Here is a 25,067-nt window from a genome sequence, read left to right as displayed (position 1 = left end):
TCACACAGACCCCTCAAATACACAGACGGTAGCTTTAACTTTATCTAAGCTTCTTAAAAGATGAATTGCCTTCCTGTTCCTTCTTTTGAGCTGCTGCTAAGTTAATAATCAGAAGCATCTGATAAATGTAAGTGATGTAGGGGGTTTAGCAGGGGCAGGGAGGAGTGGAGGGACATGTCTGTAAGTCACCATTTCCATGCAGGAAAACTGATGTCACTGTTTTGTTTGATTTTGTTTTCCCCTTCCTTTTGGAAGGGTGTGCAAGACTAGGGATGCTACTACTGCACAAATGTATTTTACACCCAATTTTATGCAGTCTTATACCCAAATTTTTTGTAGGTCACAGTTTACTTTCTTTTCAAATATGAAGATTTTTTTCTGATATTTAAAAGCAAGGGAGTGCTGAGAGAAGTGAAGATCTGTTCTGTAATGGAGTAGTAAGAATTAGGTAGAATTATTTTGAGCAAAGCTAGTGCCAGACTCATGGTTTCCCTAGAGTAAAAGGGGTAAAAGAAGATCCCTATGAAGAGGGATAATCTAATCTAATCTGTATCACATTTCATTATGCATATAAACCTCTTCTCTGAATGTTGTCTCTTCTGCTTTGCTGTATGGATATTACTGAAGGTGTTGGTCCTTCTGCTCTAGATCAGTCTACCATAGCATCTTGTGCTTGAATTGCAGGCCCACCTATCAGCAGCCACCAGATTATTGGCTGAATCTGTTTCTGAACAGAGAAAGTCAAGCTACTGGTTAAACAAGTAGTCTTTCAGAAGGAACTTCCTAGACTACTGTATCTGCAAAACTGGATTTCCATTACTAGCATTTACTGTGGTGTACTCTTAGTATGGTAGCTTGCACCTTACTAATCTACTGAACTAGACATTGCTGGTGACACAGTTTTTTAAGCTTCTGTTGGAGATGACCTACAATGTTCTTTGAGTCCTTTTCATGATTGTGAATCAGTTAACTTAAGCAGCTGATTGTTTTGCAGATTGTAACTTCTGCATCAACAGACCTTCAGGATTATACATACTACTTTGTTCCTGCTCCCTGGCTATCTGTGAAGCTTCTAAGGCTGTTACAGTGCTATCCACCTCCAGGTAATGCACAAATCACAGCAGTGGTCATTTCTCTTCTGCAATACTCTGGCTCCAAAATGCTACTGCACTGCAGTGTTATTATAGCTTAGAGTGCAAGCACATTGTCTTAAGGCAAAGATACTGAAGTTTGTACTTTTGAGTGTTTCTGGTAGCTTTAAGCTACTTGGCCTTTTGAATTATGTTGTGTTTAATTTTAACAAAATGTCTAACCAGTGTGCATCTTACAGATCATTGGCAGCTGCCATTTTAATCAGTCATTAATATTATCAACTATATTAAAGCCTTGAAGTGTCTTGTAGTGCAGATTGTGCTTGGCTTTTGTTCTCACCCAGAAGGACTGTGGCTTGGAATTCTTTTCCTGTGTGTGTTGGGGAGTGTAAATGTTTTTAATGTCTCTGAATAGTTTAGTTAATTTCGATTTAGCCAGGGGTTAGTAGGGGTTAGGGTTTGGAGCAAAATGAAGTTGTCCAATGGCTCTGTCTTCTCCAGAAGACCCCGCGGTACGTGGCCGTCTGACAGAATGCCTGGAAACCATCCTCAACAAAGCACAGGAGCCACCAAAGTCAAAGAAAGTGCAACACTCAAATGCGAAGAATGCTGTCCTGTTTGAGGCAATAAGCTTAATTATACATCATGACAGGTGAGCTGGGACAACACTTCTTTATCAGAGGGGTTTTTGGAGTGAAAAGCTGGGACTTTGTCTTGAACCAGATGGGGGAGAGAGTGGAGGGGAAAAGAATACGAAGTTGCTTTTTGGATTGGACCACAACAACAGCAGTGTAACTGAACGGTGTTAATGAACTGTGTAGCTTTGGGTTTTGCTGCTTCTTTATTTGATGTTTTGTATTGACCCCACTGCTCTAATCCAACAGAGATTATTTGCTCACAGTATCTGAATTAGAATTTCACTAGCAAAGCATTCTAGCAGACACTTTAAGGCATTTTAAGAATTTTCCACTGCAGAAATAGTATTCTGAATTGAGTATTCTCAAACCTATTGCTTTTAACCCTTTCACGTTCTCTTCTGTTCTGTGCAGTGAGCCAAACCTACTAGTCCGTGCCTGTAACCAGCTAGGTCAGTTCTTGCAGCACCGAGAAACTAATTTGCGTTACCTAGCACTGGAAAGCATGTGCACGCTTGCCAGCTCTGAATTCTCACATGAGGCTGTGAAAACACACATAGAAACAGTTATCAATGCATTGAAGGTAAATATTAAAGTGTGTGGTCTGTTTTTGAGTGCTGTCTTCTCCCCTGCCTCAATGCCCTCTCCCCTACTGCCCCAAGCTCCCTGTCCCCAATTAAGTTAATAATACTTAGGGACCAAATGAATTATTCTTTGAAGTCTGCTTCAGTTTTTTACCTCAATCCAGCAAAATTTTGCTGTGCTGGCAGTTACAGAGGTCAGATTTTGTTGATTTCTGCATCTTGATGGTGAATCTGATACCTGTAGCTGTGTCCCCTGTAACACTGGTATCTGCTCAAGTGAAGGCTAAAGACGAATAATTGTTTAAAAATGTGCAATTTCAAAATTGAGAATGCTGGGAAGACAGTTTACTATTGTCTTGATGGTAGTGGGCACTGTTCCTTCACTGTAGTACCTTATGGGGAGTGCTAGAGCAGATCAGCTTGCACTGCAGAATTGTAAAAGACCAGAAACCAGAAAGACACGTTCCCAGGCCATGTTTATGTGACAAAGAAGAAGTCAAAAGAGTAAGACTGATTTGCATGTAAATTTACTTGCACACTTGAAAGTTTAAATGCTTTGTTTTCTTCCAAGTTTGTGCTGTGGCATATTTATACATTTGTCTAAGTTCAAAGTATGTATTTGTTCTAGCTGGACTTCAGTTGTTACAAGGCATGCCCAGCACTAAACCTGCAGTTAGCTAAATGCTCCTTGGACTGGTAACAATTTAACAATTTCAGCCAGTTATGGTGCATTTATGGCCGCTGGTACCAGTTGCTCAGTGCATAATGGACCACAGATTCAGTCACCCTACTCAGTTCAGTGTAATACTGAAGTGTTCTGTACAAACTCCATTCTTTCAGCACCTGCACTGATTTGAATAAGTGTGCTACAGAAACAAAACCTGATGATTTGAATTTTTGTGATAGTATTTAAAAGTAGGAAGCTGAGTCTCCACTGACCTCTTCCTAGGTGACTGAAAGTGAGAAATAGCATAGGAAAGTCACAGCTTATAAAGGGTGTATCTGAGCTCATTCTGCATCTCAAAAATTAATTTATTTTAATTTGACTGTATTATACTAAGTTTCATCTATTAAGTTGCTTGTACTGAAATCAAAGATGGAATCATCTTGATCTTTGACTCTGTCTTTTTGCAGACGGAAAGAGATGTAAGTGTACGACAAAGAGCTGTTGATCTCCTGTATGCAATGTGTGACCGAAGCAATGCCCAGCAGATTGTGGCTGAAATGCTCAATTACCTGGAGACTGCTGATTATTCCATTAGAGAAGAAATTGTAAGCTATTGGTGTTTTTCTTAAATATTTGTTTCATAGCTGGATTTGGTACCATAAGTATCATTTATTGATTGGGATGCTGTGTAGTCTGTGATTGCTTTTCATGGTGGCTTAAAAAAAACTCAGACAAAACTACTAAAACAAACAAAAAACTCCCAGCTTTGTAGTCTAATAGCAAAAAAATTAGGTTAAACTAATCCGGGAGGCAGGGGGGAACCTTGGAAAGTTAAGAATTTTAAAAGCTGATTTTGATCCTGAGACAGTGCATATAGAAAGCAAAGTGAATTTTATATGTGAGCCAACACATTCTGTACCTCTGAGGGTTAGGTCCTACTCTAGTCAATTGTTGAATAGCTTCAAAAATTAGTGGTAAATGCTTATTTGTAGGTAGAGCTTTGTATGCTCTGAGAATGTTCAGTCTAAGGGTTCACAAAATCACTAACTTATAATCAGCTAGGAGGTCTGATATCTGTCTCCTTTCTACCAGTAGGATAAAAGTTGAAATATTCAAACCTTTTTAGGATGGTAAACAAAAGTTCTACTTACAGTAGTTATTTAGCTTAGTTAGGTGCTGAAGTCCCTTGGTTGGAGAAGTGAGTGTGGAATACAGTGTTAGTTGATTTACCTCTTGTGCTGTCTGGTTGCTGTTGGCAGTGTCCCCTGACTTGGCAGATAGTGAGAATTTCATTCTCTTCCCTTTTATTGACCTGTTCTTTTAGTAGTAGTAAAGGCAACTGATAGTAAATTGTGTGGGGTCTCCCCTGAAGCTGATTGTTTGCTTCAGGATGCAGGAAGCTGAGTATAGCCTGAAAAAGTGGGCTGTGCCTTGGTGATTATTTGCCTCTGCTATCTTGAGTTTCCTTTGGCCTTTTTTAGGGAGGTTTCCAATTTCCTATTTGATCCTGTCTCAGTGGTAGTTTAGATGGTGTTTTTATAGCAAAAAAAATACGTTCTATAAATTGCTCTTGATCACTTAGGTACACAATTGGAAAGCCACTAAGATACAACATACTTGAATGCATTATGAGGAAAGGAATATGTACCTGGCAACTGCTGTATTCTGACACAGCATTTCAATGTTCACCTTTCACCTTGGCTGTGGGAACAAGTGAACAAGCTCATGCATCTGAAGCTGAGGCTTCTGGGCCGGTGTGGGGCATCAGCAGGTGTCTACAACCCATAGTCAGAGCTAGACAATTTTCTGTATCCTCTTTTGTGTGCTCAGGTTCTGAAGGTTGCAATTCTAGCTGAGAAGTATGCAGTGGATTACACCTGGTATGTGGATACAATCCTGAATCTGATTCGCATTGCTGGTGACTATGTCAGTGAAGAAGTGTGGTACCGAGTTATTCAGATTGTCATCAACAGGGATGATGTGCAAGGATATGCAGCAAAGACTGTTTTTGAGGTGAGAGTAACTGTTTGAATTCCCTTCCAAAATGAGCTAAGAATTAAGGAAGCACCACATGATGTAACAGACAAAACTTAAGGAGCTCTGTCTGTCATTAGAAGTCCACAGTGCTGCTAGGTGTGCTCTTAATCAAGTAATACTCACACTAGAGTCTTCTGTGAAATTATACCACCCATCATATTTTTCTCATAAGTTCTCTGTAGTGCCTAGATCTGTGGTCTGCTCTTGCAGCAAAGTAGATGAGAAAACTGGGAATGGAAGTGACAGAAGAGATGTTTTTTTCATACATTGGCTATCAATGATTATTAATGTGTTACAGGCCCTTCAAGCTCCAGCATGCCACGAGAATCTTGTAAAAGTAGGTGGCTACATCTTGGGAGAATTTGGAAATCTGATAGCAGGTGATCCAAGATCAAGGTAAAACACCTTCTAAAATAGTGAATTGAAGGAGTAATGCTTTCTATAAAGAATTTAATTCCTAGCATTCTTAAAGGGTAATTAAAAAATCATTCGGCTCTTGCTAGTAATGCAATAATAAGGATTATCATATCTACAAAAACTCAACAAACTCTTTTTTTTTCCCATATTTTAAGTCCCCTCATCCAGTTCAACTTGCTACATTCCAAGTTTCATCTGTGTAGTGTTCCTACCCGAGCTCTGCTTCTGTCTACCTACATCAAGTTTGTGAACCTGTTTCCAGAAATCAAAACTACAATTCAAGATGTGCTGCGCAGTGACAGTCAGCTAAAGAATGCTGATGTTGAACTGCAGCAGAGAGCTGTTGAGTATTTGAGGCTCAGTACTATTGCTAGTACTGATATATTGGTAGGTATAAAGATTTATTTTCTTCATTATGTAATACTCTGCTGTCAGCATGTGAAACTCAACTAAACCTTACCTGATTGCTCAGAAATCTCAGTGCAGGATTAAGGATTACAATGTGGGTGCTGGTTCTTTTAGTCTCCTTAATTCTGCTGTAGTAATCTGTTATTTAGAGCTAAATTCCAACTTGTTATTGCTGTAATGGGACATAGGACCATTGAGACATGTTAATCTGGAGCAGAGAGGCAAGGGAAAGCTGGCATAATATAGGGTCCTAGAGGATTTAGATACCAAAAGGCTGGGGCTTTCTTTTGAGGACTTAATTGATGGTGGGCAGGAAAAATGTAATTTTTTTTCTCTTGAAGTTCAGTGATTTAACCTCTCAGGTCTGAGCAGAGCATTGCACATTCGGTTTTGACATCTAATAAATGCTTAGGTCTGAGTAGAAACTTGAGTATTCTCTATGGTTTAAGTCTAGGTCTGCCTGACTTAAGGACCCTTAGGTCTGCTATGATCTAATTATTTAAATTTTCTTTTTTTTAATATCACTGTTTCAGAGAATATGAATATGCTCCTGTTTTCTTAACCAAGTGCTTTGGAAGGACTTCAGAAAGTTTTAAAGAAATTTTTATTTTAAAAAAGAGATCAATCCTTCACTACAAAACTGCATAATAATTTTCTGTGTGGGTAACTACTTCTGCTTTATGCAGTCTATAAGGGTGTGTCTCTTCAAAGGCTCTGAGGCTGGTTTGGCTTTTTATCTGAAGTTTAACTAATACTTTTTTTATTTTTCCCCTGTGGTAAGGCTACCGTGTTGGAAGAAATGCCTCCCTTTCCAGAGAGAGAATCTTCTATTTTGGCTAAACTGAAGAAGAAGAAAGGCCCAGGCACAGTTACTGACCTGGAAGAGATCAAAAAGGAGAGGTGCTCTGATATGAATGGAAGTGCTGAACCTGCCTCTGCCAATGATGAGGTGAGTTTAAAAGCTGTTATTTCACTAATTTAGACGGTATGCAAGCGAGAAAAGACTGGTTTCTTAAAGTGGCTATTTTGGGGATTTAAAACCTTTCATATAAAACTTAAGGCTGTGGGTGTTTGCTATAATGCAGGGGACATACAGCTGCTTTCCCCTCACTGCATGCTTGGATGCAATTTTCCTTTGGAAATCTTATGTAAGTGGGGATAAACTGTCTACAGCCTAAAAAAAATCCCTTGTACATTGTTATTTGAAAAATAATTGGTGTTCACTTTAGAAATGTGGATTTCCTTGTTGGTGAAAGTGCACTGAGGGTGAGGTTATAAAATTAACATATTTCAAAGAGTTAACTTGAATTTCAGAGTATCAGTTGTTTTTTCTGCTTTGTCTAACATGTCATTTTGCATCTTGGTTTGGGTTATTCTTTTTAATAGAAGTGGACAACACTTTCCTTCACTGCAATGTCCTTAAATGAGTATAAAGTTGTTACTTTTTATTTGACAGTACTGTTTGAGTTCAGTTATGCTAGACAAGTCCACATGTTTTTTTTTCCTTCTGAGCTGAAGCTTCTCATTTTATTGCTAGTAAGCTGGTAGTTATTTTTTCCCATAATGTAATACTTCTTTCTGGTTTTAATGCCTAGAATAACTTGCTATTAGATTTAAGATGCTGTAGAAGATTACCTAGAGAAGGAAATACTGCAGCATGCTCCCTGCCCAGTTCGTTAAAGCATAATAATTTACTACTTAGTCACTGTAGTGTATAAGAGTAGCTACTCCAAGTGCAACAGTTTTGACTGGACAGAAATCTCTTTCCAGCAGAAAAGTTGCAAAATTTTTTTTGAATACCAAATTGAGGTGACTGGCAGTTAATACTGCATTATGCTTTATGAGCTTCACGTTATGGGTTGCAGCCATAAAACAGACTGCACAGTGTTACCTTCACCAGTGGCTTTATCTGCTTTAGATTCCAAAAATGTTAGAAATTTTGGGTCCAACCTTTGTTTCTAGTAGGTCATAATGATTGGCTGCTTAAAGTCTTTTGCAAGGGAATTTTTCATTATACTGTATGGAATATATATTAACTTGGAGTTGGCTTACAAAAACAAGATTTCAGATTGATCCAGACACATCTCATGAGTCATCCTCAAATCTGGCATAGTGGAAGCTGCTAATGTCTAATACATTATCATTTTGGTTAACAGTCTGTGCTTTGTTCTTGCATGCGACTTGGGCACATATACGCAGCCTCTTTTGCATGATTCTGTGTACTGGCTGCTTGATTTGTTCTGTTTGAGGGAAAAACAGTTTAAACATCTTATCTCTTCCTCTAGTGTTTGCAGCTTGAACTGGCTACAGGCTCTGCTTTTTTTTTTGCTGGTAGGGTTCACATTCTTTCTAAGATTTGCTAGGCTTCAGAAATCCAAGATTAAACTGACAGTCAATTTTGAAGATGCTGTGATGACCTGTGGTTTAGGTTTGTGTAAAAGCCACTTGCTTTCTTGATGGATTCTTCATGAAAGAAAAGCAGCACGTGAATTTTATTCCTTACAGTACTTACTTTGTCTTGAAACTGATGGGAAAAGAGAGGGAGGAAAAGCTGTCATCTTTGTCATCTTTCTTCTGCAGAACCAGATTTTAGATAGATGAATTTTGGTTTTGTTTTATTTAACAGTTAGATGGACATAACTCTCTTCAAAGGAAAAAAAGAAAACCACATCTGTAAATGACCTTAAGTTGAAATTCAGCGTGGTAACTGCTGTGTTTGTGAACTATTTTACAGTCATTCAAACCTTGATTTGGGGTGGGGAGAGGCACTTTACCATACCTTAGTTGTCTATGCAAATGAGACAGCTTTGTTGTAGTTTTGTTGCAGTGTAACACCAAAGTGTCTTGTCTTCCTTAGTCTACTCCTTCTCCATCGGCGGATCTGCTGGGTCTGGGTGCTGCCCCTGTCACCAATCCAGCTCCCCCACCTGCCGGTATTGGTAGCCTGCTCGTGGATGTATTTTTAGATTCAGCTTCTGAAGTTGCACCTCTTGCTCCTGGTTCTGATGACAACTTTGCGAGGTAATTAAGTCACCCTGAAAGGAATTTGAAGGAGAATTTGTCTGTTAAAACAGGATTGAAGGAAAAACATAACTTCTGATTTTGTTCCAGCACATTGAGTGTATTCCTGGGTGGCGTTTTTGCAGCAAGAGAAATGTTCTTGGACACTCTGCTGGATGTGCTTTATTGAATCTCTCTTCTATCTCTCTTATAATCAAAAAACTGAGTCTGTAGTACTCAACCTGAGGATAATTGCCATACAGTAGTGTCTGGTTTTTCATGCTGGTTTTGTTTCATTAAATTAAGCTGCTTGTACATCTCTATACATCTTGCAGTGGGGATTATCTGTCCTGATATAAATACATTTATTTCTGTTTTCTTTTCATAAAGTATTCTTGTGTCTCCTCTTATGGCAAGCTGCTGTTGAAACAGAGAGAGATGGATTGTATCCAGAGATACTGATCCCTAGATTTTAATGCTACACTTCAGTTGTTCTGCTACTGTCTGACAAAGGGGTGTGAAAAGGGGGATAAAGAACAAGTGGTTTTCTTTTTTTTTTTCCAAAGGGGATTTGATACTACAGTTGCATTAGCAAGTGTAGTGTAGGTACAATGTGTTATTAACCCCATTAGTAGTAAAAGCCCCTGCCTGCTCTCAAATGTTATTTGGCTACATTTTTGGGAATGAATGACATAAAATCACAGAATGTCTTTAAAATCAGCTGTCCTGCCAACAAGAACGTATTACTGCTGTCAAGGACTAAATTTTGAATGTTGGCACAACACATTTTCTATGCATCTTAATATAAAAGACATAATTAGGGAAACTGATCTGCCTGGATCATTGACACTTTCATCAAAATTTTATTCCAGGCAATGCATTGTTGCAGGTTTGCAGTGATTAATACTTGATACTGTGTTTCTCCTGGAAAATCAGAAGTGATACTTGATCATACAACACAAAACCAGGACTTTAGGAAGCTACACAAGCTTGTTCATGCTTTTTGCTTTTTTTTTTTTTTGTTTGTTTTAAGGGGGTAACTAAAGGAACCAATGCTAGTAGCTTCATAAGCAGATGTTACTTAAAAAGAGTTTTTATTTCTGCAGAAGAAAGTATAGCAATGCCCAACTCCTTGGTCTGTCTGTAGATGATGAAATGCTTCTCTAATTATACTGAGAAGTTGCTTTTTACAGTCTCCTGCCTCTTTTTAGTGCTGTTGTCACTTTTGTTTCTAATCTGTTGCTTGGGTAAGTCATTCTCTGTGTGCCTGTGTACTCTTTCCTATGCTTAATACTTGTATGTTTTTAGGAACTGATTGTGCACCTATCATTAGAAAGGTCGCTAAGGTTGATGAGGCCTCTGCTTTTAAACACACCTTTGTAGCAGTTAATATGCAGCTACCTTTTTGATTTTGAACTTAAACACTTCTGCTGTCACAGTTAAACACCTAAAAGGACTTGGTTCTCTAAGAGGTTTACATTTACTGAACACCTTCAGCAGTCTTCGTGAAGAATTGCTGTTTTCTAATAGTTGGGGTGGGATGGGGGAGATAAGTGGGGGAAAACATTGCCTAATGCCTAAAACCTTTCTAGGATACTGAGCTAGGGCAGCTAATCAATTTCTCATGCATTAAGCTCAGCAGTGCCGTTTTTGAGGAAGGAGGTAAAAGAAGTAACTAAGCTCTAAGCTGTCTTTACTAACTCCTGCTGTCTCTGTCGCTACTGCCTTTCTTCCTTTGTGCTGCCTGAACTAGCCCTGACCTGGCTTCATCTGAGGTAGTTTCTGAGGAACCAGCTGATACTGTGCATGATGCTGATGAGCTTTTTCACAAGTAAGCAATACTAAAACCTTGCAAGGCTGGGCAAAGTATTCAATTTCCAGAATAGAGTTAAAAAGCAAAACTATATTGTTCATTAACTTAATACCAGCAAAACTAGAGAAACATGTACTGTCAGACTTGTGACTAGAACACCTCTGTGGATGCTGTGGATTTTGTGACAGGCTCATGAATACACAGGTTAGAGTTGCCTTTACAAGTCAGTGCTATCACACACTGCTCTAAAATGAGGCAATGCCAGTTTTATCTTAAGTTTCTGCAACTATTTGGAAATAAATAAAAAACAGAGTACTTGTCAAAAGTACTGATATTTGGGAGTGTGTTTTAAGTGCCTTGTATGCAAAAGGCAGATGTTTGCTGACCACCTCTTCTACTTTTAAGTGAAGGGTGATAGAAAGGACTGAGATCACTGGAGAATAGAATGGGCTTCCTCTCTCAAAATGGAAAAAGTACATCTCTCAGTTGGCTTAGGTGATACAGAATTGATAAGGAGGGGTTTTTTCTTTCAGGTTTAAGTAGTCAAAGCTTCAAACTTTGCAATTGTGCATCAACCTAATGAGTTTCACAAGTCCTCAAGACTAATAAGAAAAATCCTGATCTGTTGCCTGGTCCTTTATTAGACAGTGTGTGTGTATATAGCATATTGTGGTTTCCTTCATAGTTTCTCAGACATCCTATCAAATAAAAGTGTCAGTTCTTTTAGTGTCCTACAAATGGTGGTTCTGGTTGTGAAAGTGTCTTTTCTAACTCTGCAGTTTTCTGCAAAGGCCTCTCTCACAGATTGATGCATTCTAGGTTAACCGCAATCTTCATCCTCTGTGTAAACCCTGAATTTTGTGGTTCTAAATATTGTTTAATGTGGCTCAGTTTAAAACATGTTTTCCCTCTCTTCCCCTAGGTTTGTGTGTAAAAATAATGGAGTCTTATTTGAAAATCAGTTGCTACAAATTGGTTTGAAGTCTGAATTTCGACAGAACCTGGGTAAGATCTGTTTTGTTGTGGTTGGCTGTTGCATTATCAATCACAATGCCAGCATGGTATTCTAGACAGGACTCCCTTTTCAGCTACTGAAGAGGGAAGTAGCTTTATGGGCATAAACGTTTTTACAACTCCCACTGTTGTGCATCCATGGCTTTTGTATGGGTTCTTGTTTCCTTGAATTTTTTTGATTGTTTTGGTAGCTGATATAAATAGGAGTGTTAAGCTCCAGCTCTTGCTGCCTGATTGTATGGCTGGTGCAGCCAGGTTTATAAAGGACCATTCTGCTCAAAATTTATATCTTGCAGTATGGTTTATTGTAATGATACAAGACACAAGACAGATCAGATTGAATGCACAAGATACTGGAACCATCTAGAAAAGAGATGGGATTTGAATACAGGCTAGCAATAGAATTGCTTGCTTCTCCCTTTCTGTAAAACACTTGGTGCCATAGTAGCATCTTAACAAAATTTTCCAGCAATTGAAAACTCCTGCTGATGATTTAACTGCCTGTGTGACCACTACTGTAGGAGAGATCTAATGGAATGGCTTGGTTAAATCACTGCATTTTGAACTGTGAATGTCTTGGTTAGATAAACCATGTAAACTGTATTTTGTTCTTAAAAGTGGTTTTAAGGAAAGGTAGAAAATGTGTTAGGGAATTAAAGCACAAGTAGTTCAATGCAATTAGATGACCTAGAAATTCTGATGTCTTGTTCTTCTCTTTCCAGGACGTATGTTCATATTCTATGGTAATAAGACATCAACACAGTTCTTGAATTTTACTCCAACAGTAATCTGCTCAGATGACCTTCAGTCAAATATCCTTAAATGTAGTAGCATGTGTCTGTTCTTATTAGGTTTTTGTGGTTTATTGCTGAACAATATAATAAATCTGTTGGATCAAGGCACGGTGTCCTTGAACATGAAGAAATGAGAAACTTGTTGATACCTCTCTAAAGTTCTTGTGGAAAGAAAAGTGTTGAGCAGGGATGAAAGATTCTTTCCTCAAAGCCCTGGTTATAAAATTTTACTTCTGAAATAACAAGAAATTAAGCTGAATAAATATGTACTGGAACTGTAGCTTTCACCACTGACATGAAGTAGCAGAGGTAGAAATGTGTCCTTCGAGTAATGCATTAGCAGATAACCTAAAACTTGACAAGGAGATGGAATACATGTGTTCCAAGATAGTGGTACTTCAAAATAAGATCTTAATTCATGGATGGTCCTTAATGCTTGGTATTACAAATTTAGGATTTCTGGGAGATTAAGTAGTCAGGCTTGTTTGACTCAAGGCGTCTCTGTCATGTTCAAAATAGTCCTGTGGCTTTTATTGTGAAGTCTCTGTGCCTCCACACCTTTTTAAGGGCATCTTTCTTTAAGAATATCCAATTAACTGAGAATTTTCAGGGTTATTGCTTGTAGATATGTCAATATAAAAAAAACCCTAAACTCCGACAAACTCTTTTCTTGTACAAAAACTGAGCTTTAAATGTTCAGTAGCACAAAGAGAATGAGTGAAAACCTGATGCTAATTCCTCATAGAGCTTATTTGAAGATGTGTATTTTTTAAATTGTCAGTTTGTTGATCTGTTTCCTTAACTACTTTTCCATGCCTGAATCTTCAGACAAAACCTGTTGACCCCACAGTGGATGGAGGTGCACAGGTTCAGCAAGTTGTGAACATCGAATGTGTGTCAGACTTCATGGAAGCTCCCATCCTGAACATTCAGTTCAGGTAAAACAAAGGATTCAAATGTTAGTGAATTAATTAGATGAAAGATGTTAAATTTGGCATGGCCCTGTGACTGAATGCAAAATACGGACACACAAAGCTCTCTTGGGTAGACAACTTGAAAATTTGATCTGATTGAGCTTTAAGGTGCTAGGGAGAATCCACTTGGAACAATGTGGTTTAAAACCCCAGCCAAACCAAACAGTTGAGAAGCACCTACTGATAAAATGTCTCCATGACTTCTGTGTCAGCTATCTATATAAAACAGCTGTCTTCCTGTTTGCTTAAGAAATCTTGACAGGAATATACGCAGTAACTTCTCTCTTCTGGAAACCAAGAACATTTCTGCAAATAACTTGGCCTGGAAGCGTATGCAACCAGAAATAGAATCTTGTACTGTCCACTCAACATCAGCTCAGTTTTATAAAATCCTGAGTTCTGGGCTACATGTTGTTATTCTAGTCTAGACTGGTTTTTATTGGTATGTTTTCACAGGGGTATATTTTCACCCCTTAGGGTGCTATATCTAGAAGAATAAACCTGTGCTAAAACTGAGAGAACCTTATCAGCAGTCCTGCCAATTTATGTTCAATCTAAGCAGAGAAAATAAATTTATTTAACAGTGGATTCAAACTGTGTATTAGAAATGTCATGTGCAGTTGATGGATTTTAATCATAAACATTTCCTCAATTGCTTGGTTGATTTCTGCTGACACATTGCTGAGGCTGCCACATGCACTGTGGTTTTTCTATTCCATCTGCAGGTACGGTGGAACATTTCAAAATCTTTCGGTAAAATTACCCATCACTCTGAATAAATTTTTCCAGCCAACAGAGATGTCTTCTCAAGACTTTTTTCAGCGTTGGAAGCAGCTGAGCAAGTAAGACTTTGCACTTGGGGCTCTTGTGGTGGGTGAGGGAAGAGAAAGGTATATTGTGAGTGTAACTGGTGCAGTGCCTCATCCCACACTAAATCCTGTAAGCCATGAGCTCTCCCAGTAGAATTAATTGCTATTGGAAATGCTGTTCATAATGTATTTGTCTTGCCTTGTCTTGCAGTCCAAAACAGGAAGTACAGAATATCTTTAAAGCAAAGCACCCAATGGATGCAGAGATCACGAAAGCAAAGGTGGGTGGTGGTGTGATATTTTTAATTCATAGTGTACCAGGGCAGTGGCAGGTCATGTTTTAACCTCAGCTGGCAACTAAGCACCACACAGCCATTTGCTCACTCTCCCCCAGAGGGGTGGGGCAGAGAATAAGAAGGGTAAAAGTAAGAAAATGTGTGGGTTGAGGTAAAGAGAGTTCAGTCAGTAAAGAAAAGGCATGCACACAAGCAAAGCAAAGGATTAATTCAGTGCTTCCCACTGGCAGGAAGGTGTTTGGCCATCCCCAGGGCAGCAGGGCTCCATTAAGTGTAACAGTTACTTGGGAAGGCAAAATAACATCACAGAAAAGGGTATCCCACTATTCAGTTGTCCTGGATGTGTCTAGTCCCAGCTCCTTGTGCATTCCCAGCTTCCTCACTGATGGAGTGGGGAGAAGAAAAGACCTTGGCTCTGTGTAACCCCTGCTCAGTGATAACTAAAACATCCCTGTGTTAGCAACTCTTTTCAGCAGAAATCTAAAACACAGCCCCATACTGCTAAGAGGAAAATTAACTCTATTCCAGCCCAAATTAGCATGTGGTATAAGCAGTCTTTGTGCTTTTTTGTTTAAACAGCAGTTGGATCATCCATTGAAAATGTGAGTCTGTGCTATGTGATAGGTTGTGGCAGTGCTGAGTTGGACAGTTTCTAGCTGTGGTCTGAATTAGATGCAGCCTTCAGTAGCAGCTGGAGACCTGAAGCTGCTTAAGAAAGCACCGATTCACTGCTTAAAACTAAACTAGAAGATAGTTCAAGCCTTAATTTATACTTGAGTACTGGTTAGAAAAGGTGAAACTGACTCTTTGGCTGCCCTTAGGCAAAACAGAAATGACTGTGTAAGACAGGAATGGCTGTATCAAAACCAGAGGAGACTGATGTTAAATCTTAACTTCCTTCTCCGTTGCTTTTGAAAAGCCTTATTTACAGAACAGCTCATTTATCAGCATCAGCTGTCAAAAATTTGTAGTAATGAATTTGTCTTGAAGACTTAAGACTTGTTTTGCTATTTAATGGTGACTGTTTGGGTGTACTTTGTGCTTGTATCCTCCTCTGCCCACATTAAATGTTCTGTGCTTCTTTCACAGATAATTGGATTTGGGTCAGCCTTGCTTGAGGAGGTAGATCCCAATCCTGCTAACTTTGTTGGTGCTGGTATCATACACACAAAAACCACTCAGATTGGATGCTTGCTGCGCCTTGAACCCAACCTCCAGGCACAGGTATCTGTGTAACCATCTCCAGCTTAGATATAAGTTCTTGTTTGAACTAAGTATCTCTGTGTATCTGAAATCCTTAAGATATTTAAAAATCACTATTGCAATAGCTCCTTATGACTGCAGACTCCAACAAGAAATTAAATTTTAGCAGCTGGTCCTGGCCCAGCTGGGTAAGCTTCTTCTTCAGAGCCATTCTCTTTCCTCTTGGAAGAGATGGTTATATTCCAGATTGTTGTGTGCTCTTTGGACCAGGTTAAGCATGCTTCCTTTTGCTATTTTGAATTTGTAGAAGAGTAATTTTCTAAAAGAGAAAGCATAAGTGAGTATAATGTTAAGAGTATTTTTACTAAAGCTTTTTTTGACAGAGGTGTTATCAAAATTAACTAAGGATTAAAAGTAAGGTTTCAGTGGCTATGTCTTCTGTTCTCTGAAGAAGTGGTTGTCCAGGGTCTTTAGGCTTTTGACAGCATTTGCTCCTCTTTAACAGATTTTCTGGACAGCACCTTTCTGTTAAACCCAAAAAATACTTGAGTAAGAGTAATTCTCAACAAGGGTTTGAAGATAGGGTTGGTTCAGCCAGTAGTTTGTAAAAGCTGTGTTGCTGGGTAGCTCCCTCTGAGTATTTTGAGATCTTTTTCTACCAAAGCTTACAAAGCAAGTAAGAGGTAACTGTTAGTTTTCACTGTTGACTGTGCATTCCTTTAATGCCAAACTGTTTAAAAAGTATTATTTTATGTTCTTTTTCAGATGTATAGGCTCACACTACGAACAAGTAAAGAAGCTGTATCTCAGAGATTATGTGAATTGCTGTCAGAACAGTTTTAATATTAACCATGTCAGTTTTGGTTTTTCCACTTATATCACTGTCATCATACTGCAAATAAATGTCTTGTACATCACTGTCTGAGTACTGCAATGTTAACCAATACCAGCTCCCTGCCTTAATAGGACTTGACCCTTGTTTGAAATTAAGACTATAAAATGTACAGTACAGGGAAGTGACTTTTTCCATTAAAAATGGCTTTTAGTGTGTTACACAAAGGGTGGGAGGGCTGTCTTTTGCTCCTTTTTTTGCAGAGGTCAGGCTTTTAAACTTGTTGAAGGGAAATTGTTTTAGTTGTGGCAATCAAGGATTTCAGCTCAAAATAGCTCAAAAACCTGCTTCAGTACCTTTAAGAGATACTTCCTCTGCTCTGAGCTGAAAGAAACTGATTTACTGCTGCTCAGGAAGGTTAATTCCCATGTTAATGTAGAATCAAAACTTTGTAAAGTTGAACATTGCCGCAAGTTGTCTAATGGATGGAAGGGCAGATTTGAAGATGTGTTTGAATCTGATTAAAGTAAACATTTATGTTGTGTCACCAATCTTTGTATTTGAAAAATGCCACAGGACCAGAGTCTTAAAAGTATTAATCTTGTAATATTTTACATCTTAATGTTTTCTGATATTTGGATGGAACACAAAAACTATTCTTAATTCTTCTGCTTATCTCTGTTAAAATGAGGTGAGCCTCTCTGGTAGGGGGTGAATGAGTATATACTTGTTTGTTGTTTCTCAGTGAAGTTAAACATTCTGTTTGCCATCAGACTTCACAAGTTCTAATGATGTGATACAATTAACTGCAGAAAACTGCAGTATTGTATAAAAGAAGTGGGAAGAAATGGGCCCTTGAAGGGCTGTAAGGCATGCACTCTTAGGCGAAAATGTAATTGTAATCAATATCTTTTCCCCAGTGTACATTAATGTTCAGACTCAAGAGGTTGAATAACTGATATCTAAGCAGTTTCCTTCCTGTCAGTGGTATAAATGTCCAACATGGTGTAGAAAACTTCTGTTGAAAGTATTAGACCCAAAAATGTTCATCTTTTCTAGTGGTTTTTACAGCCAAAGTCTTTGTACCTTGCTTCACATCAAACTCTTTGCAGCCTCTCTGCAGAAGTCAGTGGACAGAAGTTTTGGCTCGTGCTCCTCAAGCCTTGAGGTGTGCAACAGAGGCTGCTAAACCAAAGCAGGTGAGGTGGCCCAGTTAGAAACCCTGGGCTGGTGTCAGCAAGAGCTACAGATCGTGGTGAACAAAATCAGCTCCTGCTGACAGGAGAAGGGAACCTCAGGTCAAGATTTCCTCATGGCCATTGAAGGGAAGCCTGGGACTGCTGTGTCACAACACATACAGACAAGTGTGCCCAGGAAATGAAGGTGTTGAGTCATGGTGGTGACACTGAAAATACGTTTAAATGAGGCTGCTGTCATGCTGCCCAGTGCTCAACAGGGGACAGGATTCTCCATGATCGAGTGTGCCTTGCTTTTTGTCTTCAGTGCTTTGAGATTAAATGATACAACTGGGAGGTTATCACTTGGTTTGGCCAAAAGCTCCTGCTTGTACTTGAGTAAAAGTGAAAAATGAGGAACAAAGGTTTGGCTGTGATGTATGGATTTTGGGGGATATGTTTTGTTTTTCCAGTAATAGCTGGTAACTATGGATATTAAAGCTGAAAACTTGGTGAAGACCTGTTTTTTTTGCAAAAGTTCTCTTGAACAATTGGCGCCTTTAAGGCCTTTCAAATTCTTCTTACTTAAGACTCTTTAATCATAAATATTGTCATTGAAAATCTTGGTGAGGGGTTCTGCAGTCAGGTTGGGCAGTTGGCAAATGCTGATGGAATACCTTTTGTTTTCTCCTCTTGATGCTCTGTGTCTCATTATTAGTCCTGTTATGTTAACCATGCTCTTGGCTGCTGTGTTAAAATCTGATGTGCTGAACTAAAGGGAGTCTTAGCAAAGACAGAGGAGGAGGTTCTGTTTTGTATTTTCCAAATCCTGTTGTATATCTGTCCCTCTGAAAAATGTTCTGTGCCCTCATTAAAGGACACCTTGAGACACTGCACTACTTTATTTCACTTTGCTTTGGTTCAAATGTGCTAAAATGTGCATTAAAATGTGGGAAGGAGGGGGGGTAAGGGAAAGTGTCTTTTCAGTGGTGACTGTGTTAAGCTTATGACTGTTCACTCTTTGTATTAAATGTCCGCTCAATGAAGCCATGAGCAGAAAAGTGAACAAATTAAAGACAAATACTTGATTTTATTTTTTTTGTGAATGATGGTTAACTTACCAGTGATGTATCCTGTCAAGCAGACAAAGTAATTTCTGCAGTAAACAGTGTTATTGTTTTTAAGTGCAGTATTTTCAGGCATTGACATGTGAAAATAACTGAATAGCAAAACAGGTAGCATATGTTCATTCTTGACCTACACTCCAGTATGTAACATTTATGGTGATTGTCTTATTTGTATAAAACAAAGTTCTGTCAAATTAAGTGGAGAATTTTCATATAGAAGACTATATATTAGACTATATTCATCAGAAGAACATATTAAGATTAAATAAATGATTAGAACAGTGATGAAACTGTCCTTTTTTTGTCTGGGAGCATGAAGATGTAAAAAATATTCTCATGGAATGGTTGTTGTGGAACACAATTGCTGTGATTATTTTATGAGAAGTACTGGTGGGTTCATTCACTGGAGCCTTACCTGGACTACAGATTTCTGCTGTCCCAGTGAGTGATTTTGTTTGTGTTTGGTTACAAGTTATAAATACTCTATTTTTAAAAAGACCCAGATGTAAAATCTTTCTCCCCTGAGTGTTTAACAACAGTAAGTACATGAGCAGTATTTGGTGCAGTAAACTCCTCCTAAAAGTGGTGTAGGGTTGAGGCTAGGCTGCACACACCTGTATTGCATGCAGGGTTGATGGCACTGTAGAAGAAGAGTAATCTAAACTGCTAAATAACCTCTTTTAAGCTTTAAATGTATGCTTCAGATTCTTCCCTTACACTTGCTAAAAGGGAAAACAGAGCACTCTGAGCTTTTGTGCAATCATACATCTTTTACTTAAATGACTTTCAAACAAAGTCAAGATTGTCTATAGTGGCAGCAAGTAGAAATCACTTGTGAGTGAACCATTTGTGTCCTGTTAGGTGCATGTGGGCTTTGATTTCTTGCAGAGAAAAGCCCTTAGCTACCTGCTTTATCCCAAAGCTGCTCCATGTGTGTGTTAGTTTTGTTCCTAGAAATGTCCCACCACACTAAGGGTGCCTGTGGAAACCTCACCATTCACTTTTGGGTCATGTAGCACCTTGTTTTCCAACTCTTTCAGCTGTGGATGATGAGCAAACATGCTGTGTCCACCCTGAAAGGCAAGGAACAGGTCACTTCCCTTCTCCCAGTGAAGTAGTGGGCTCTTCCACAGTTCCAAGTTGACTGAACCTAATAGACTATTCTTCAGTTAAAACAGTTCTGGTTAAAATATTTTTTCAGGTCAAATAAGGAGAAAGAAATCAGCAAATTGAGTTCCTTCTATTTTATTTGAACATCTAATTTCTGTTACTGCCCAATGCATGGGCCAAGTTTTAGCCTCTGGTTGAATAAATCACCCTGAGCATGGCCAAACAGTTTCTTGTCTTCCATGAGCCTATTCTTTATTTCTGTGCCTGTTCTTTTCTGCTCTGTACCCCACCCTGCTCCTGATCAGGAATAATTTATCTGGTAACTCCACTGGTAGTCCAGGCAGCTGCTCAGGCAGCCTGACAGCAAGGATGTCCTGTGTAATCAGTACAAGAGAACCCAGCAATGAGCTGTGGCAGGATTAACTCATGATAAGGGTTTAATTACTACAAATGTTATCTGCAGCCATCAGGTCTGGCTAGTGTGTGCAACTGTCAAAGTTACACACACAGCCACTAAATACAATTATTTCTGTGGTGAGCCTTCTTCCAGGGTTATCTGGGTCTTGGCATGGTAGTTGGAATTGCTTCTTAAGAAGTTCAAGTGGCCTACAGCAGCCACATGCTGTGGTGACCGTCATCTTCTCAACATCCAGCCTGTGTGGAAAGGAGGCAGAATCAGTTGGCATTCATTTACAGCACTTCAGTCTCACAGTTTTTCAAGTATATGAACTTCTTTCTTTCCTATGGTGGGAGGTTTAAAAAAAAGAGCACAGCCCTCAGATGAACGGCTCTGTCAACTGCAGGACTACAATGTGGGAAATTACTCTATTTTAAGTTCTCATGATGCAGAAACTGGTGTACTGAGCTGCTGCCTCCTGTTTAGAATAGGATAGGACCTTTCCAGCTCAGGATAGTCTGATTCTATGATCTCATCTGTTAGACCTCAGACATCACTGGAAAACTAATAGAATTTGATTCTCCTGGTGTCTTTTAGGCCTTCTGAATATTTGTAAAGTGTCCAGGGATTAAATCTGTTAAAGCTGTGCCCTGGACCACTTAAGAGTTTAGAAAAGGTCTCCTGCAGATGCTGAATTGCGTGTGTTCCTTTTGCAGTTCACAGAGGAACAAAAATCCCTTTCTCCCTCTGAACAGTTAATGCTGGAATCCGAGGTGGTGGCTGTATGATGCCAGTTCTGGTTGTGAGGTCAGGTAACAAGGTAGAAGACTTGCACATAATTGCTGGATTCATAGTAACAGAGCACAGACAGATGAAGTGAGAGCTTGAATAGGCAGGTAAGGATTTACTGTCCTTACACTACTACAGTTCTTAGGCTGTTGATTCCTGACTCTTCAGCCACCTGCTAGTCTTGGTTCTGCCCTTGTCAGTGAGAAACTATCAATAACAGGCCAGAACTCAGGTAGGGGGAAAAGAGTTAAGGAAAAAACACTTTTTGGAAAAACTTCTGAAGCAGAGAAAAGTTTACTTGGTTTCAGTTAAAACTGGGTTTTAACCACAACTTTCTTAGCAATTGAGACAAACCTTGGCTCTAAAATTTGACAGCCCTTTTGTCAGCTCTCAGGGTACAAAGTTAGTCACTCAGTTTTCAAAATGCTGGGGGCACACTTTGAAAGGGTGCTTTGAAAGGGACAACTTTTAGCATCAGGATTAATTTAAATTAGTTCATGCAAAACTTCATTGCTTTCCATTCTTGAACATTGTATTGGCTTGGATTGTTGGGAATGCAATTTTTTTCCCACCCAATAACTGAACTGTAATACTACTGCACTGTTTTACTTGTATTGAAACCTTGACTTCCTGTCAGATTTTCCTAATGGGCAGTAGATCTCCACAGGCACAGATAGCACCCCTGTAATTATAACATACACCTGATTTACACTATTAGGTGCATGCTATGAGATAACTGAAGTGACATTACTTACCTTAGATGAAATTTCCTATTTTACTGTCTTACCTATTTGAAATAGGTATAGCCTAAACCACTTTTTCAGTCTTTAAAAAGGAAACAGAAAACCAAAACCCCAATCAAAACAACAAAAAAGCCCTCCAAACCTGCAGCATTAATGTCTGGCTTTTTTTAAAAACAAAAACCCAAAAACTTAAAGGAGTGAGATGACCTTCCTTGATTAGGTGTAAATCCCTGTGTAATTAATGACTTTATTGTTGCTATTAACTGGTTTATACAGCAATGTCATATATTGCTGGGTGGACTCTAACCACATTTTCCTCCCTGAATTATAAAGGCACAGTAGTTCGTAAATTTCCCTACTTAGAGATGACCAAATAAGGAAAACAACTCTAGTACTGTACAGCCTCAGTTATCCTTACTTTGTTGAAGATGGACATGATCCTTCACATCGGCTCAAAGTGACATTTGTGGAACAGCCTTTGAAAGTTACTTTTTCTTCATATTCAACTTCTCTACAATGCTCTGTCAAATGTAGAAAGAAAAAAACTCTGCTATAATTCATTTTGGTCTTCTTGAGTAACCTTGTTAGATGCCAAAAGCCTCCATATTTGGTTTCATGGAAAACCATTCTTATTGCATGATATAATTAACAAGTCACAAGTTAAGTTACACAGCAAGAGAAGGTATTAAACTGGGCACTAAAGTTGCAGGAGAGGCTTGCCTTGGAGGACAACAAGAATAAAGTTCTTTTTTTTAAGAAAGCAGAAGTGGGAATTACAAATGAGAAAAAAATCCTGTTAAGAATATAGTATACATTCAGTCCAGCATGGAAAAGCTAATCCTCTGCTGAGAACACAAAGATGCAAAGTGAACAAGCAGCTGGCTTATTCCGATAGAATTATTTCTGGTTCACAGACTTGACTTATTTGAAAATTGCTTAATTTGCTCATAAGGATGTATTTATAGGTAGCCAGAAGTTTGTAACTTGCCTTACTAGAGAGAATGTTTAATGCTACGTGTTGGTAGCAATTGTATGTGTCAGTGTTTTCTCCTGCCTTGAAGCATCACACTAAGCACTTTATGAAGAAGGAAGCTGACTGAAAACACAGGTTTTCCAAGGAGTTCAAAGATAGTATTTGAAGTTTATATTAAGGAGAACAAAGATGAAGAAGACTGAAAACTATGAAGGCAACTCATGCACCACTCACACCTGATCCTGCACAATGATCTTTTAAGCACAGTCAGGTTCCCTGCTGAGAGAAAGGTTATAGAGACTAAGATGCTGTATGTGTGTGTGTATATATATATATATACACACATACATACATATACATATATACATATATATACATCTATATATACATATATACACACACATATATACACATATATATACACACACACATATATATATATATACATATATATATACACCAAGTGTGCACAGTATGTAAGAGCTAACAAGAAGGCTGGAGGGTAATGAGAGGATAGCCTGTCCCAATGAGAGGTTTCTTACACTGCTTTTTAGGATGACAGAATAAAGGTTCTGTGGCTCTCCTGAAGTGCATCCTATCAGACTCTTTTAACTCACACTTCTAAAAGTTTAAAATATTGACGAGCAGGGAATCTGTATGAAATCTAGGATATCAGACAATAGCTTTACAAAAAATAACTGCAGAAAGGACAAAAAGAAAAGATTGAGCCAGTGGGTACAAACAGGATCACTGACAAAGGATACATGAATTCACACACTCCTCAAAAAAAGGCATTAAAAGCAAATCCATGATAAAGGAAATTTCATGAGATACATTACCGTGTGGCACTGTTGATGGAACAACAGAGGACAGAGATGTTGAAAGGCCAGAGGTGAGAGGAGGAGATGATGTTGTTCGAGCGGTGGTTAGTGTTGTTGTTTGCAGGGAACTCCTTTCAACCGACTCTGTAGAAGCCATAGTGATAACATGGGGAGCAAAGGTAATAGTTGTAGATAAAACTGTTGGGATCAACGCTGGCCTGGACTGAGTAGAGATACTGGTAGGGACAGCTAATGAAGACGTTTTCCCATATGGAGTTGATGTGGTGTTTTGGAAGTAAGAATGTGTAGTGCTCTCAACAGAACTAAAAGTGGAAGTAGGCACAGATGTTGTGCTGATGGATGGGGCCAAAGCAGAAGAGAATGGAGATGTGGCAGTGGATGGCAGCCGGGTGCTGAGCGGGCTGCTGGGGCCAGGCAGAGAGCTGGGATTTGGAGAGGTTTCCAGAGGGGCTTCTGTGGAGACAGAGGTCTTGGAGGTGCTGCTGATGGAGGTGATAGCCGTGGTCATCTGTGTGGTCACAGGTGGCGCAATGTGTGGCACAGTTGACTTTCCATGGGTAGAGGCTGCCAGGAGAAAGACACAGGTAAAATTGAGGATGCCTGCCTGGCCATTTATTCGCTCCCCTTAATCAGATATGAGGAGACAATCAGAAAAGCCAAACCAGGAAGCCCCATGCATGTCCAGATAGAGACAGTTTTCAGAAGGGAAAAAACTAAAAACCAAATGATGATCCATATATACGATGGCAGTCACTCACCACATCCCAAGGCTTGCCAATATCCAGCCAGTCTCAGCACAACTGCTACGCTGCAATAAATGACCTACTCTCCCACAGTACAGCTCAGCATGATGTTCTGTGGTAGGCAGCGTCTCCTTGGCCACTGGCCTTGGGCCAGCTGTGCTGGCAGTGTCCCTGATGGACCTGTGACCACCCTATGCCTGCTACCTGGCTGGCAGAGGGACAAAACATGGGGGGCCCGAGGGCAGAGCTGGCACTCATGAGCAATCACAAGTACTTGAGTGCTATCAACACTTGCTGGGACCCACATCTAAAACACAACACCAAGAAATCTGCTGGGAAATATAATTAGCGCCATCCAAAGCAGAGACAGTGCACACGCCCAGGACTAAACTGGTGAACTACGGTGATCAAAAGCAAAGGAATGGAGGAATAAGCAGCCACACAAATGCAAAACTGGGATGTGTTTCCTGAAAGGAACAAAGCAGGTAGGGAGATGGGAAGGGAAGAGTGACAGGAAAAAGGACAGCTGGAAAGAGAAAGCAGGAGAAGGATGACTAGGACAGAGCCTTACCAGGCAGTGAGGAGCTGAGCCCT

At 39.3% G+C, this 25,067-nt stretch overlaps 2 protein-coding genes across 10 annotated transcripts in view; one reads left to right on the top strand and one right to left on the bottom strand.

The window, feature by feature from the left end:
* The window catches only part of AP2A2 (adaptor related protein complex 2 subunit alpha 2), a 44,546-nt gene extending 25,385 nt beyond the window's left edge, over positions 1-19,161 (top strand). For 4 of the 9 annotated variants that reach the window (XM_015631062.3, XM_033515458.1, XM_015631060.2 and 1 more), the window contains exons 7-23: positions 995-1,103; positions 1,593-1,743; positions 2,141-2,309; positions 3,445-3,582; positions 4,808-4,990; positions 5,313-5,410; positions 5,587-5,818; positions 6,621-6,788; positions 8,697-8,860; positions 10,593-10,670; positions 11,575-11,657; positions 12,389-12,478; positions 13,275-13,398; positions 14,160-14,276; positions 14,455-14,524; positions 15,629-15,763; positions 16,508-19,161. In XM_015631062.3, the coding sequence (XP_015486548.1) occupies positions 995-1,103; positions 1,593-1,743; positions 2,141-2,309; positions 3,445-3,582; positions 4,808-4,990; positions 5,313-5,410; positions 5,587-5,818; positions 6,621-6,788; positions 8,697-8,860; positions 10,593-10,670; positions 11,575-11,657; positions 12,389-12,478; positions 13,275-13,398; positions 14,160-14,276; positions 14,455-14,524; positions 15,629-15,763; positions 16,508-16,585 (2,187 nt within the window). In that variant the 3' untranslated portion in view covers positions 16,586-19,161. The remainder of the gene's footprint in view (positions 1-994; positions 1,104-1,592; positions 1,744-2,140; positions 2,310-3,444; positions 3,583-4,807; positions 4,991-5,312; positions 5,411-5,586; positions 5,819-6,620; positions 6,789-8,696; positions 8,861-10,592; positions 10,671-11,574; positions 11,658-12,388; positions 12,479-13,274; positions 13,399-14,159; positions 14,277-14,454; positions 14,525-15,628; positions 15,764-16,507) is intronic. The other 5 variants (XM_015631063.3, XM_015631061.2, XM_015631066.3 and 2 more) reach the window with 3 other exon arrangements.
* A 958-nt stretch (positions 19,162-20,119) lies between these two features.
* The window catches only part of MUC6 (mucin 6, oligomeric mucus/gel-forming), a gene marked incomplete at its 5' end in the record, with an annotated part of 48,273 nt that continues 43,325 nt past the window's right edge, over positions 20,120-25,067 (bottom strand). Inside the window, 3 exons of the mRNA XM_033514973.1 lie at positions 20,120-20,640; positions 22,334-22,436; positions 23,728-24,354. Coding sequence (XP_033370864.1) covers positions 20,463-20,640; positions 22,334-22,436; positions 23,728-24,354 — 908 coding nt within the window. The remainder of the gene's footprint in view (positions 20,641-22,333; positions 22,437-23,727; positions 24,355-25,067) is intronic.

Source organism: Parus major, chromosome 5 (genome assembly GCF_001522545.3).
Source record: "Parus major isolate Abel chromosome 5, Parus_major1.1, whole genome shotgun sequence".
In the NCBI taxonomy this organism is placed as follows: Eukaryota; Metazoa; Chordata; class Aves; order Passeriformes; family Paridae; genus Parus; species Parus major.
The sequence above is the reverse complement of the archived record's forward strand: the minus strand, read 5'-3'. Positions and strand labels throughout refer to the sequence as shown.